Source organism: Scyliorhinus torazame, chromosome 16 (assembly GCF_047496885.1).
Source record: "Scyliorhinus torazame isolate Kashiwa2021f chromosome 16, sScyTor2.1, whole genome shotgun sequence".
NCBI lineage: Eukaryota > Metazoa > Chordata > Chondrichthyes > Carcharhiniformes > Scyliorhinidae > Scyliorhinus > Scyliorhinus torazame.
Genome location: NC_092722.1, coordinates 50,711,259 through 50,726,518, shown reverse-complemented (window position 1 = coordinate 50,726,518; position 15,260 = coordinate 50,711,259). Strand labels below are relative to the sequence as shown.

The following is a 15,260-nucleotide window of genomic DNA, read 5'->3' as shown; positions in this document are numbered from 1 at the left end:
TCTCCCCCCCCCCCAATTTCATCTCCCCCCCCCCCAATTTCTTCTCCCCCCCCCCCAATTTCTTCTCCCCCCCCCCAATTTCTTCTCCCCCCCCAATTTCTTCTCCCCCCCCCAATTTCTTCTCCCCCCCCAATTTCTTCTCCCCCCCCAATTTCTTCTCTCCCCCCCCAATTTCTTCTCTCCCCCCCCAATTTCTTCTCTCCCCCCCCAATTTCTTCTCCCCCCCCAATTTCTTCTCCCCCCCCCAATTTCTTCTCCCCCCCCCCAATTTCTTCTCCCCCCCCAATTTCTTCTCCCCCCCCAATTTCTTCTCCCCCCCCCAATTTCTTCTCCCCCCCCCCAATTTCTTCTCCCCCCCCCAATTTCTTCTCCCCCCCCCAATTTCTTCTCCCCCCCCCAATTTCTTCTCCCCCCCCCAATTTCTTCTCCCCCCCCCAATTTCTTCTCCCCCCCCCCAATTTCTTCTCCCCCCCCCCAATTTCTTCTCCCCCCCCCCCAATTTCTTCTCCCCCCCCCCCCAATTTCTTCTCCCCCCCCCCCAATTTCTTCTCCCCCCCTCCCAATTTCTTCTCCCCCCCCCCCCAATTTCTTCTCTTCCCCCCCCCCCCCAATTTCTTCTCCTCCCCCCTCCCCCCCCCCCCCCCAATTTCTTCTCTCCCCCCCCCCCCCCCCCCCCCAAGGTTTGGAAGGATATCGGCTGCTTTTACTTAACCGCCTGCACGCAGCTTCTGAGCCAAGCCATTGTGCTTTTTGGAAATCTGGGACACCCACGCCATTGATGGCATTAAAGTGGCCCTCCCGAACCTCCCTCCCTCCAATGTATCTCTTGGGGGAAGAGCCCAGTGACTAAAAGTTTTGAGCTAAACATTTTCAGGTTTTTTTGGGGGGAGGGGTGAAGCCGCTTCATTTTTTCCCGATTGTTTAAAAGCAATAACTAATGTATTGTGCATGCTGGACATTCTGGAGCCAAAGCAGAAAATGCTAGGTGGTGTCGGGCACGCGGCCGGGTCAGAGCTGAAGTGGGGTAGAAGTGTGATAAAAGGTCGTACAGGCTCGCTCAACGATTTAACCCTTGTAGCTCTCCACAGATGCTGCGAGAACTGGTTGGGTTTCCCCAGTATTTTGTGTGTTTTTAATTTCTAACTTTTTGTTCCCTGATCTACAGTGCAGAAGGGGGCCATTCGGCCCATCGAGTCTGCACCGGCTCTTGAAAGAGCACCCTACCCAAGGTCCACACCTCCACCCTATCCCAATAACCAGTAACCCCACCCAACAAGGGCAATTTTGGACACTATGGGCTATTTAGCATGGCTAACCCGCACATCTTTGGACTGGGAGGAAGCCGGAGCACCCGGAGGAAACCCATGCACACACGGGGGGAATGTGCAGACTCCGCACAGTGACCCAAGCCGGGACTCGAACCTGGGACCCTGGAGCTGTGAAACAATTGTGCTATCCACTGGTTCTGTACTTGGTATTTTGTCATGGATTATCATAAAATCCCCAAGTGTAGGAGCAGGCTGTTCGGCCCATCGGGCCTGCACCGACCTGCCAAAAGATCTCTACCCAGGTTGCATTCCCTGACCCATCCCTGGACACCTGAAACAATTTAGCATGGCCAGTCTACCTAACCTGTACATCTTTCGACTGTGGGAGGAAACTAATAATATTTATTAGGATCACAAGTAGACTTACATTAACACTGCAATGTACTTACTGTGAAAATCCCCTAGTCGCCACACGACAGTGCCTGTTAGGTACACTGAGGGGGAATTAAATGTCCAATTCACCCAACATGCATGTCTTGTGTGAGGAAACCCACGCAGGCATGGGGAGAATGTGCAGGCTCTGCACATAGTGGCCCAAGCTGGCGATTGAACTCAGGTCCCTGGCACTGTGAAGCAACAGTGCTAACCACTGTGCTACCGAGCTGCTCATTCGCACAAACATTCCGCGGCCAGAATTCAATCTTCGCCTCCGGCGCTCAAAGGCAGCTGTGTCCTCTGATTCCTAGTCCCATGTCTCTTGATATCACTGCGTAATAAATTGCCTAGTCTAGGTGTAATACAATTGCGATCCATAGTGCTAGTGGTTTAATTTTCTGGTGAAGTTTTTCCTTTAGTACTAGCCACGAGTCATCAGCAGTGACATCTCTGGCAATTTTCCTGTTGAGTTGTAAGCGGTGTTTGTACTTGATAACTGAATTGATTTCCTGTGCATAGCCTTAAATGTTAATTCCAAACTAATGTGCTCATTTTTAAAATGTTCAATAAATTAGAATTTTATTTCTATGCCCAGGTGATCTTCTGAGCTATTTTTATTCATTTGCAGGTTGAGTTACTGGCAAGACCGTTTTTTTATTGCCCTTCTCTCCGCAACTGAAGAGCTTGCTAGGCCATATCTGGCCAATAGGTGTCAACCACATTGAAGTTAGACAAGGCAGATAAAGGATGACCAGTTTCTTTCCTTGAAGGACATGGTGAACCCGATGGCTTTTATGACAATCCAGTATTTTCATGATCCCCATAGTGACATTAGGTTTTATATTCCAGATTCAGTTCACTTAGCAGAATTTAAACTCCCCAGCTGCTATGTTGATTGGAGCTCTTGTCTCTGGACCAATAGACCAAGCCTCTTGATTACCAGTCGAGTAATATTTACCAGGCTAAAATTCTCCCAACGAATACTATTAAATGCTCACCCTTTGGTTAAAGTGACTAATTACAATAGTGCAGGTGTTGTAGCTATATTGAAATGTTTTTTTTGTTACCTCGTGACTGTAGTTTACAGCTGCCTGTTCTGAGAATATTTGTTTTGTTGCTGTTAGGCAAGCCAGCTTCTATTCTGTCCATACAAAAAGACTTCTGGTTGCTATTTACGGCTCTGGGGAGACGCATTTGTGATGTGTGCAGCTAGTGTGACGTTCGTTATCGCAACTTTTTTATGAAAATAAATTCTCTTATCACCTGCGAAAATGTCAGTTTGCTATTGTTGTGAGTTAGACATGTATACCTATGTACCTTTGAGCAGCTTCAGTTGCTACTGTGAAATAAATTCCAATAGAATAGAACATTGCACCAGCATTCAAAGTAAAATGAATATCTACGTTTTCAGTCTGTGTTCCAGTAAAATTACACAATCAAGTTGGTGCACAATATAATTAAATGGCAAGTTTTTTTTCATTGTATCTAGACAACAAAAGGAAAATGGATGAAATTGATGCATCTTCAGCTGTGAAGGTGAAGAGAGCAGTCCAGAAAACATCTGACCTCATTGTTCTTGGACTTCCTTGGAAGACAACCGAGCAAGATTTAAAAGACTACTTCAGTACTTTTGGAGAAGTGATTATGGTGCAGGTGAAGTTCTATTTATAGCTCAATTACATGTTTAAGGCACCAAATGTGTGGTAAGCACCAAGCAAACACCCCACTTGCATGATTAGAATCTTTTTGGGCTGTTGTAACCAGCTTTGCAATCTAAGATTATCTTGATTAATTCAATTTTCGACCTGTTTACATTCAGGAGACTGATCTAATCTCAGTGCTTTGTATAAATGAACAAGGATGTCACATGAAAAATGTTTTTGTGCTATTTCAGATAGTGTTTTAAGCTTGTGCAGATTCTAAAGTGTGTAGATTCTAAAGTGTGTATGTGTGTAACTGATGCAAACTTTTCTTACCCGTAAAAAGGGAATACAATTGGGGCATTACATTTTCAATTGTTTAAATGGAATTTCCAGATTATAGTGTAGCAATTTGAGATTATTAATTTTGACTTCAGATTACTAATGGGTGGGTCAGACTTGTTTTTGAAGCATTTACAATGAGCCATTTTCATTATGCGAATAATCTATGCAGTGGTGTGAAGTTGAAGTCTTGTTTGTGGTATTATGGAGTCTCCTAATCTCATTTTTAACATATACCGATCAATCTAGAGTGGGGAGTATGGAGTTTTTCAGTGTTTGTGGAGACTATTTTGTTGATGTTTCACCGTTATAGCTGCAAATTTTGAAACTCATTCTCTATCACACTTACTCACAGGTGAAGAGGGACACCAAGACTGGGAACTCGAAAGGCTTTGGGTTTGTCAGATTCACAGAATATGAAACGCAAGTGAAGGCGATGTCACAACGGCACATGATTGATGGGCGATGGTGTGACTGCAAACTGCCTAATTCCAAGGTATGGCAGGGGGTTATTTCTCCACTGAAATAGTTGAAATGCAATTTACTTGAGAAAATGGGATCAAGCAATAAAGCAAATACCATCCAATTGGAAAAAGTATTTAATATTTGCCTACACGTTGTACAGCCAATTGTGCAACCCACGTTTGGCAGGTATGATGGGCACCTTTGATTTTGAAACTCAGGATGGTGCTTAGTGAGCAAAGTCATAATCCGGAATTTCACCTGATCTTTGGGTGTTGCTGTAACTTTGAGGAGCTAAGCACTTTTAGACAGTATACAGAGTTAAGCATTTTTAGACCGTATACAGAGCTATGTTAGCTTTGAAACGGGTGTTCTGAAGTACAGCTGTCTTTTTTTTTTTCTGAATATGGTGGGCTCATTTATCTAGCTTTTCTTAACAAACTTGAGGGACTTCACAGGAGTATTAACAAACAGAATTTGACCCTGAGCTACTTAAGATATTAGTCTAGATCGCCATGTTTAGTCGGATGTAGATTTTAGGAGCACCTTCAAGGAGGAAAAGAGTTTGGGAGAGAATTTCAGAGCTTGCGCCTCTGAAGGTACACTGCCAGTGATGGAGCAGTTTAAAAATGGGGATGTGCAAGTGAGATTTCAAAGGATTATTGGGCTGGAAGAGCACCCTACAACCCCCCACCCTATCCCCTTAATCTCACCCAGGGGCAATTTAGCATAGCTAATCTACCTAAACTGCACATCTTTGGACTGGGGGAAGAAACCGGAGCACCCAGAGGAAACCTGCACAGGAAGAATGTGACGGTCTCCCAGGGTTGGAATCAAACCCGGGTTCCTGGCACTGAGGAAGCAGTGCTAAGCATTTGTGCTGGGGGGAAAATGGCGTTCAGTAACAAAAGGTATGATGTATCCTTGAGTCTAGTGTTTTTCTGTATTTAAATGTTTTTACATTTCTTAATCATTTGCTACTTAATTGTTCAGATTGCTAATTACATTTAGCTGCAGGCCAGTTATATATGCACAGGCCATTTGAAATGTGAATAAATGCATCACATCTTAACAGCCATCAAGTTTAATTTGTCATTCGGGTTGGGTTTAGGGTCAAGGGAAATGCCGATTTGGGGGAACCACAGATTTGAGCCAGGGAGGTGTGATGGAAGTTTTCGGAAATGGGAAGAGAAGGGGATTAAGACGCTAAAAGATTTGTTTCTTCGGGGTCGGTTTGCAGGATTGAGGAGCTGGAAGCGAAGTATGGGCTAGAGCAGGGAGAAGAGTTTAGGTACATGCAGGTTCGGGATTTTGCCAGGAAGGTGATACAGAGCTTCCCAGAGGAACCGGCCTCCACATTGCTGGAGGAGGTGCTGACGACAAGGAGACTGGAGAAGGGGGCAGCGTCAGCGGTGTACAGAGCTATTCTGGAAGAGGATAAGGCACCACTGGAAGGCATCAAAGCAAAGTGGGAGGAAGAGCTGGGAGAGGCTATAGAGGGGGTCTGGTGTGAGGTGCTCCGGCGAGTGAATGCCTCCACCTTGTGTGAGGTTGGGGCTGATACAGCTGAAGGTGGTTTATAGAGCGCTCCTCACGAGGGCGAGGATGAGCCGATTTTTTGAAGGAGTAGAGGATGTGTGTGAGCGTTGTGGTGGGGGGGGGGGGGGGGGGGGCGCGAATCACGTTCATGTGTTTTGGTCCTGTCCAAAGCTAGGGGAGTACTAGGTAATTTCCAAGGTGGTGCGTGTGAAACTGGACCCGGGTCCCCAGGAGGCCATATTCGGGGTGTCGGACCAGCCAGGGTTGGAAACTGGAGTGGAGGCAGATATCATAGCCTTCGCCTCGTTGATCGCCCGAAGGTGGATCCTGCTGGGATGGAGAGCAGCCGCTCCACCCAGTGCCCTGGCGTGGCGGGGGGACCTGTTGGAATACTTGACTCTTGAGAAGGTTAAGTACGAACTGAGGGGAAGCTCTGAGGGGTTCTACAAGTCATGGGCACTATTTATTATGCACTTTCAAGAATTGGGTAACATCGAACATTAGTTGGGTGGGGGGGGGAGGGGGGCTGTGTAGATTAAGGGTGACTACGGGTAATCCCTGATTCCTTTTTGTCATTTGTTTATGTAAACATGCGGGCTGATGTTTGGGGGTTGGTGGGTGGATGGGATCATTGTATTATGGGGATTGACATATCTTGTTGATGGGTGTAAATGTGGGAGAAAATGTGAAAAAGGAGAATAAAAATATTTATAATTTTTTAAAAAGTTTAATTTGTCACCAATTGCTTAAGCAACAAATCTAACCAAGAAGGAACATTTAATCTGTAGAAATGTTTTTCTTAGTGTGGTGTTCTCTTTTTTTTTTTTTTTGTAGCAAAATGCAGACGAACCTTTGAGAAGCAGAAAAGTGTTTGTGGGTCGCTGCACTGAGGACATGAGTACTGATGAACTTCGTCAGTTCTTTGCCCAGTTTGGAGATGTGACCGATGTATTTATTCCCAAACCTTTCCGTGCTTTTGCTTTTGTCACATTTGCTGATGACCAGGTATGTTTCTTTTAGAAAAGTGAAATTAAGATATACCATTAACTTGCGTTTTCCACAGTGAGTAAATTATTAATGGCCTGTGGTCTGTTACATTATGTTCAAGATAACAGTGGCATTGGAAATATCAAATCAGGAACTTGCTCAACGACAACTTGGTGGTCCAAGCTTGTAACTATCTTGAGCATTGACAGAAAAAAACATGTGAAATATCTGGTCTAACAAAAGTAGAAAGAATATTGGTGCTGTAATTTGACAATCTGTCTGGTTTTCATGCTACTATTCCAAAATGGGGGCCAGAAACTGTTGGGCTGTGCGCGGCAGCAACCTGGGAAGGTACTGTGTATGTCTGTGCAAAAATAAAATTTGAACTACACATTCAAATGAACAGCCTGTGCACAAATCTAAAGAAAAAAAATAGCTTGGATGTTGAATTGTCCCGTGCTTCATCTCCAAAAGCACCAGTCCCAATTTCGTGTAGACTTGTCCATTGCTTATAACATCGGCCTGTAGAGATTTTAGCAAGAAATTGGGATCTGTTTAGACATGTATTGGGTGTGATTGTCAGGTGATTAATTTGAATAAAATTGTTTAAATGTAGTTGATGGGAGATTTCTGGAGCGGTAGAAATATCTATCTTAACCTTTACTGCCAATTTTCTTCTCTTTTGATCTTCCCAAAGCATTGACATCTTGTAGGGGCATATTTTACAATTGGGGATGGTTTAGCTCAATTGGCTAGACAGCTGGCTTGTGATGCTGGCCGAAGTTATTCTTGAAGGCTTACCTTCGCAGCCTTGCTTGTGGTGTGGTGATTCTCAGGTTAAATCCAGCCTTGGTCAAAGACAGCTTTCATTACTCACCTATTCATTTGCTTTTGTTACAGCTTAGCACATTAGTCAAAGAAACAGTAATCATCATTATAACCATGTCCTGGTGACTGCAACTGGGTTAAAGCTTTTAAGCCTCATGAGCTCTAGAAGCAAAAATCTGGAGATGTTTCAAACCATTCAGCCATGTTCTAAGTTGGTGTCAAGTGCTGGATAATTAATTTTGTCATCTATCTCTGGCAAATATTAATGCCTCACTAGAATTCAATAAATACAAATTTTTAGGCATGTGTACTTTGGTCAGTTTCAGACTGGGGGGGGGGAAACAATAATGGTAGCAGCATAACAGAAATGATTTACTAGTCCTTCCTTCAATGTACTGGTACAATATTTTGACTAGTAGCCACAAGATAGAATAACTTGCCTTCCTGATTTCAGCATGTCTATAACTAAGTTGGAACTGATTCTTTAACGTGGCTTCATGGGTGATATATTCAAGAGCTGAACTGAATGTATTTGTTTAATTAGTGCTTATTATTTAGTAATTTGTTGTCTTGCTTACATTTCATTATAATTTGCTTTCTTTCACAGGTTGCCCAGTCTCTCTGCGGTGAAGATCTGATCATTAAGGGGGTCAGCGTGCACATTTCCAATGCAGAACCTAAGCATTTGAATGCTAGGCAACAGATAGATAGAGGACGATACAGTGTCAACACAGGAGGCTTTGGCAATCAGGGTGGGTTTGGAAACAATAGAGGTGGTGGAGGGGGATTAGGTGGCAGTCCAAACAGTAATATGAGTGGAGGTGGAATGAATTTTGGGGCTTTTAGTATCAACCCAGCTATGATGGCTGCCGCCCAAGCCGCCCTACAGAGCAGTTGGGGAATGATGGGAATGCTAGCCAGTCAACAGAACCAATCTGGTGGAGCAGGGGCAAACCCACAACAAAATCAGGGAAATGTACCAAGGGAACAGAATCAACCATTTGGAACCAATAATAATTCGTACAGCTCAAATTCTGGTGCATTAGGGTGGGGATCAACATCCAACTCTGGTGGTCCTGGTTTTGGATCTGGTTTTGGATCTAGCATGGAGTCCAAATCGTCGGGGTGGGGAATGTAAAATTAATCTCGGGTATTTCGCAAATGTGCAGAAGGAGTTTAGAATTATAATAATGGTAAGTAAAATAGTTTTTCCACAGACTTTTTTCCTGCATAATTGAAACAATTTTTTTTAAAGTGGTGTGTTTTGTGATGTCGTTCAAGACACTTGGACAGTAAGGTAACTTTTGAAAGCTGCTGTAATGAGGAGTGGAACTTGCAGTTCAATCGTGCTTCTCCATGACTCACTGCAGTATCTTGTCATGAGTTTCAATCTTTAATATGCTTTATAAGGTGCGTGCACACAATGTTAATCCTCCTTCTTCCCACCCCACCCCCTCCCAAGTTGTGTTAACTGTTTGTTAGTGAAATAAGCCACATGGCCAAAGTTAAGTGTCAGAAAACATGGGTAACTTCAGCTTTTTCATTCTTGCTGCAGGCTATGAATCTATGGTTTCAATTATAAATTGCTACACTTCTTGAGTCAGCTTCAACTCTTGACTCCAAATGCTGTGCAGTCCAAGTGGATTGGTATAATTACTTTTTTAATTTGTAAATAGTATATTTTCATTTCACCAAGGAGATTACTTTTTCTGTTTCTGGAAGGCAATACCTTGTGTTCTAACCATGCTATATTTTGTATTGGGTGGGGAGAGATTTTCACTAGGTAGTGAAAATATTTAGTTTTTGAAAAAAGATCCAATGCAGTTTTTTTTAATATGTGGACCAAACAAGCTCACTGGTCCCTTGTAAATGGCATACCAGTAACAACTGATTCATTTGGTCACCTGTGTATAACAAAATCAGCTCAACGTTGCGTCTGTTGTCCTGACTGGTAGTGGACTAGTATTTGGGCTGTAGCACCATGGAGGTACTTATTTCCATTCTGGTCGAAAGGTATTCCAAACCAGCCTTTTTAGCCACATGGTGCAGTGAAGAAGAAAGTTGGTGTAAAGGCATGCCACAGAGTAATCTGTTGGGGACAAGAGTTGAGAGACCCACTTGAGAATTTGCATCAATCTACTGCCCCAGTATTTTTTAATTAAGGTATGCATTGGGAGCTTCATTTTGCCTTGACCATTGCATACTTTAATGGAGCCTGCACCCATGATTAATTGTATCCGTTGTATGCATATTTCTGACACAATAAAGGAGATAGCGGAATTTGCCTTTTTCGTACTGGTACCTAATATAGTCCAGAATAGAAGTTTGACCAGAAAAAAAACGTACAAATATTTGTCATTAATTGTGGGTGGTTGGTTAGCACAGTTGCTTCACAGCTCCAGGGCTGATTCCCAGCTTGGATCACTTTGTGAGGAGTCTGCACATTCTCCCCATGTCTGTGGGTTTCCTCCCACAGTCCAAAGATGTGCAGGTTAGGGGGATTGACCATGCTAAATTGCCTTTGGGTTAGGTGAGGTTACAGGGAAAGGGTGGAGGTGTGGGCTTAAGTAGGGTGCTCTTTTCAAGAGCCGGTGCAGACCCGATGGGCCGAATGGTCTGCACTGTAAATTCTATGATTGTACCTTGATTTGCCTTCCAACTTGGAAGAACCTGGTTATTGTCTTCCATGTCTGCTATTTCTTGCCTTGCCGTAATGAAAATACCATTGGCAGTGTACCTTCATCCTACTGTGATTAACCAGAGCAGACCATCTTGATTCTAGAGACCGTGTTACTTGACTTAAAACGGTATCTTTTGGTAGTTTGGCTGAGCTGGTATCACACCAACTAAATTGATACTTGATTATCCATAAAATACTAGCGTGCTAAAATTTATTTTAGAAAAGCATAATAATTTTCATACCAACAGTAATGGGCTGTGATTAAAGGCTAGTATAACGTTTTTAAATTTTGGAATCTTAATTTAAATGCTTGTTTACAATTGAGATACAAATTTCATCTGAAGTACCTTACATGGGTGCATGCTTTTCTAAAAGTTTGAATGGATTGCAGGCCAACACCGGATTGTGCAACAGTTTTACTGTTACATCTACACAACATTCTTTTAAACATCTCTTGGCTGCCTTGTGCATTAGCAAGCAACATTGGAAAATTCTACATTGCACACACATCGATCTGCTTATGCTATATAAAAGCCGTATGAAAAACCTGAAAATACCCGAATTGAAGACACTTTGTGAGCTCCTGGCATTCCAGGTTACATTGACCGTTGCACCAAAATTGTTGGTTAGTCTTATTAGCGCCTAGCAATGAATACCCATTTGCACTAGGTTATACTGTTCCATCCACATTTTGTCCATCTTAAAATTAATGTCGTCCCTCGTTGTCAGGTAAAAGATCCGGCAGAGCGTCCATCGTATCACAGTACAAATCGATGCAATTGGGCAATGAGTGATAGCACTTGCGGTACAAAAAACGTTTATATAAATGTAGTCTGCAAAATCTTTAGGACGACTGGAACGTATTTAATAGTGTACTGTGTAGATTTTTCAAGAATTTGAAATGTCTTTTTAAGGAAGTGGTCTGGATCTCCAAGCATGAACACCTACATGCTGTATAGAAAATGCTTTCTCTAAAACCATCTCACTGCATTGCTTCAAGCTACATGGAGATGCAGGTTCTGTTCGAAGGGACCACGGTGGGTGTTCCATTTTTGTCCTCTACTGTTCTTTTCACGGATTCGTTTATCAGCGCTGTGAAGCGAGATGATGTGGCACAGAGCTGTGATGACTTGATTTGAAGCCTGGTGTGGGATTGATGCTATGGTGTTGCCAACGAATGAGAGGGCTGGTATGAGCGAGGAAGGAGAGAGCGCGTGCAGAGACTTGGTGGTGCATATTGCATTTTTAAACATGGCAAGATGTGGCTCTCAATCCCTTGGCATGGTGAGAGAATGCAGAGGAGAAGTGGGATACAGTACGAATGGTGTTTTTTTTTTCTTGCATTCACAAGGGACGTCCGTGACTGATGAGGAAAAAGACTGGTGATATTGCTTGTAACATGAGTAATTGGAAAACGCTGGATGTGTTCAGTGAAATGAATATCTCTAGGGGTTGAAACCACGGAACATTTGGGCTCCACAAATTGTAAAAATGAGTTAACTTTTATTTGGTTTTAAGTTGTTAATGGTAAGAATTAGACTATTTGCAAATTCTGATTTATAAAATTATTCTGAATTATAATTCTGAAAATTATTTAAACCTTAAATGGAAAGTGTCCATGAAAAAATTGGTAACTTTATAAATCAACCTGAATTTATAATTTTATCAAGTCGGAGTCCTTGTCACAGGCTGCAAGTTGGACCATCTATATTTTTGATTTTAGTTTCAACCCCTGAATATTTTTTTGTATCTTCCTCCCCCTTCCCTTCCCGTTACTGTGTGTGCCGAATGGTTGGTGATGTATTTTTTGTATTACTGACATGTAAGTGTGGATAAGTGATGTGGAGCTATGAAGGAACAATATTTTGTGGAGTGTATTGTGGCATTGCTGCCTGCCAGAGATGACTTGGGTGAGCTCAGTGTCCATCTCGATCAAGAGTGTACGTTTGTCTGTTTTCTGCGAGTTTATTGCGAATGCAGGGCTTAATAAATGATTGCTTGAGTTCAGTGTGTTTTGAAGCCCTTTTCTTAAAAAAAAAATGTGATTGTAGGGAATTCTTAATAAAATCCTGGCTTGACTAAACATTCTTGTCTCTGCATCCTGACATGAAATGCGAAAAGCTCCAAATCAAACTTGTTTTTTTTTTGGTTTAGCCAAATGATCTGGTCTACCGGAACTAGAAATCTGCTAGGTATACGGATTTTCTAATTGTGATGTAAGATTAGCATCCAGAATGCTAACTTGTCTCTTAAAATGCCAATGATCTTTGTATTTCAGAAATTTTAATCAAAAATTCCACTTTTAGGCACAGAAGTTACATGGGGCACTCCATTTTTCTCCCCTCTTAAGGTTTACTGTATTCATGCTGGGATATAATTTCCATGGGTACTGACAGCCCTCTGGTATCTCATCCAAGTGAACATCCTGTTCTCATGTGCCTGGATGGTGAGTGCCTAGATTATTTAACTTTTGTGGGTTGAAGAGGTGAGACAAAAGGATGCTATTTGCATCATAACTAATTCTGGTGTTCTGCCATTGCTTGGAGGATGACGATAACCAGAATATTAAATCCTGAGCTAGCCACCTTGCAGCTTGAGGATTGGACCTGAACTTCCCCATATCGGCATGAAAGTAGTCCTATTTGATCTGAAGTTTAACCAGCCCTAACTTGGTTCCCATTGTGGGAAATCTAGCAAAGACTCGTCCTTCCTGCGAGTTTTAATTTTAATGCAAAAGATGACAATCATTACTGCTACCTCACTGTTGTGCTTTAAGAAGCAGTATGTCATTAGTAGCTGCAGGAAAGTGTTAACTGATAAACCCCAGACAAGAGAAGGTCAAACATGCACTGTTTAGGTTCTTAATTGACATCCGCTGCATATGTGCAAGCATAGCAACATGCTATCGGGCAGGCATAACCTGCCAATAGTCATTGTCAATAGTCTTGAAAGTGGCCATTTTTACCTGAAAAATCCAACAAAGTGGCTAGAGGAGACAGTTGGCAAAACTACTTGAAGGCAATGTCACCCCGTCATTTCTACGTTTGTTTATATCAAGGAAGTGTCAATTTAAATCGACCTGTTTTCCTTGCATTCCTGAGAGTAAAATAGTCACAGCAGGAAGTAAAGTTTGGTTTTAATGCTCATGTGAAGTAACCTGGTTTTAATCAGGTGCAGTGTTTCAAAAAGTAAATTGGCTTTTGAGCTCAGAAGTGGTAGAAGTGCTGAGGTAAATGTTCATAGTGGGTTTGGAATTTATAATGAATGCTCCTGTTCAATATGCTCACACTTTGTCTTGGGGAAAAATAGGGATCAATAGGCAAGTATAACTCATTAATACCAGAGTTGCTAATCCTTCTGTATAAATATCAAGTTTATTTTCAGAAGTTGGAATGATGAAATCGAAAAACATTCATAGCAGTGCAATTATGCACTCATGTATGTTTCTGATTGTTTGACAACAGCAAGACATCTTCATTTTAAAGGATTGGTAACCGTTTAAAAATAGGTGCCAAAATACACATTGTAAAATAGAAAAAGTGCTAATTTGAAATTTTATAGCATTTTCAAAGCTTTGTATTGACCCTTTTGTTCAGATGAATCTGTTCATCAAATAGATTTTGGGTGAGATTACAAAACAAAAGAACCCTAGACCCTCCAGTTCATGAGATGCCTTCTGCTGGATGGTGAGTGAGACATGTCCTGGTATTATTTGAAGGGCAATGGTGGCTTGGCCAAATCATTCCTCAGTCAGCACCATTGAAATAGATTGAACAGATGGAATGTCTTTTTGTGCCTGGTGAGGCCCCATAAATAAAGTGGCTGAATTTATATAGATGATTGAAAATAATTCATCTGCAAAGTTTGGAAGACATCAAGGACATGCTTGTATGTGTTATGGGCCAGGGCTTGGAGAACCCCAAAGTGTAGCATGGAGTTCACCTGACCCACAACTTTTAATAGATTGTGGTATGGGGAGCACACGGCCCATTCTACAGGTGTGGTATAGCAGAAATGGAAAATAATTTTTAAAGCAAAACCATGTTTATTCTATGAACTCAAGTTAACCTTTTTAAAACATACAGGGAACATCTTAGCAACCATTAATTCAAATACAACCCCCAAAGAATACAACACTAAGTAATCCATTAAGCCTTCCTTTTAACATCCAAAAGACTTAAAACACCTTTTACCAGAAGCACATCAGGTTAAAGTCACTACTGTTATTAGTTTTAGATTTACAGTCTTTAGATTAAAGAGAGATTTTCATACACCTGGCTGTGACTGCAGCTATCCAGCTCTGAAAACGAAACTAAAACACACCCTGCAGCAAACAGCCTAAAACAAAAGTAAAAGGTTGACAGCCCTGCTCCACCCACTCTGACATCACTGCAGTAGTAAACGCCCATTTCTTAAAGGTACTCTCACTACAGATAATTATATGCACACCCATTTCTTAACGGTACTCTCACATGACGCCCCCCCCCCCCCCCCAAATAAACCATCAACTTCAAGTTGGTTTTATTTTTCACTATCCTTCAAGAAATGCAGACAGTAAATATACTTTTTCGTTTCAAAAAAGAACACACGCAAGCAGGTATAATATAGTACATTTTTCCCCCGGTTTTTCTTCCTCCAACTGAAATCCTTCTCGATTGACAGTCTCTTTGAACAAGAAGGTCTCCGCACTATCCGTCCATTTATCTACACCTCGGCATTTCTCTTTAAAGTCAGAAACTTTAGTTCAATCTGACCAGAGAGTCCCTTGCAATTCTCCAACACATGAGCATTGGTTATCACAGCTTTCAGGCAGTCAAATGCCTGTATAAAGTCCGCTGTCCACTGAAAATGTTGACGTTTATTCAAGTCCCATCAGTGGAGCAATCACGCTATAAAACCTTTGCACAAATGTTCGAACAAATCCACTCATGCCAACAAATCACATTATTTCCCTTCGTCTTGAGGGTATTGAAATACCTCTCACTGTTGGTTTCACATCCCGTGTGACCATTCGACCCTGTCTGATTGTATGGCCAAGGAAAGTGACTTGGGCTTTTCCAAATTCACCTTTTCTAGGTT

At 42.1% G+C, this 15,260-nt stretch overlaps 1 protein-coding gene across 4 annotated transcripts in view; it reads left to right on the top strand.

Moving 5' to 3' along the window:
- tardbpa (TAR DNA binding protein a) overlaps positions 1 to 15,260 on the top strand; it is a 45,513-nt gene that overhangs the window by 6,218 nt on the left and 24,035 nt on the right. For 3 of the 4 annotated variants that reach the window (XM_072478477.1, XM_072478476.1, XM_072478478.1), the window contains exons 2-5: positions 3,193 to 3,356; positions 4,041 to 4,181; positions 6,521 to 6,691; positions 8,109 to 8,253. In XM_072478477.1, coding sequence (XP_072334578.1) covers positions 3,193 to 3,356; positions 4,041 to 4,181; positions 6,521 to 6,691; positions 8,109 to 8,253 — 621 coding nt within the window. Of the gene's footprint in view, positions 1 to 3,192; positions 3,357 to 4,040; positions 4,182 to 6,520; positions 6,692 to 8,108; positions 12,265 to 15,260 lie in introns of those variants that run through there. The other variant, XM_072478475.1, reaches the window with a different exon arrangement.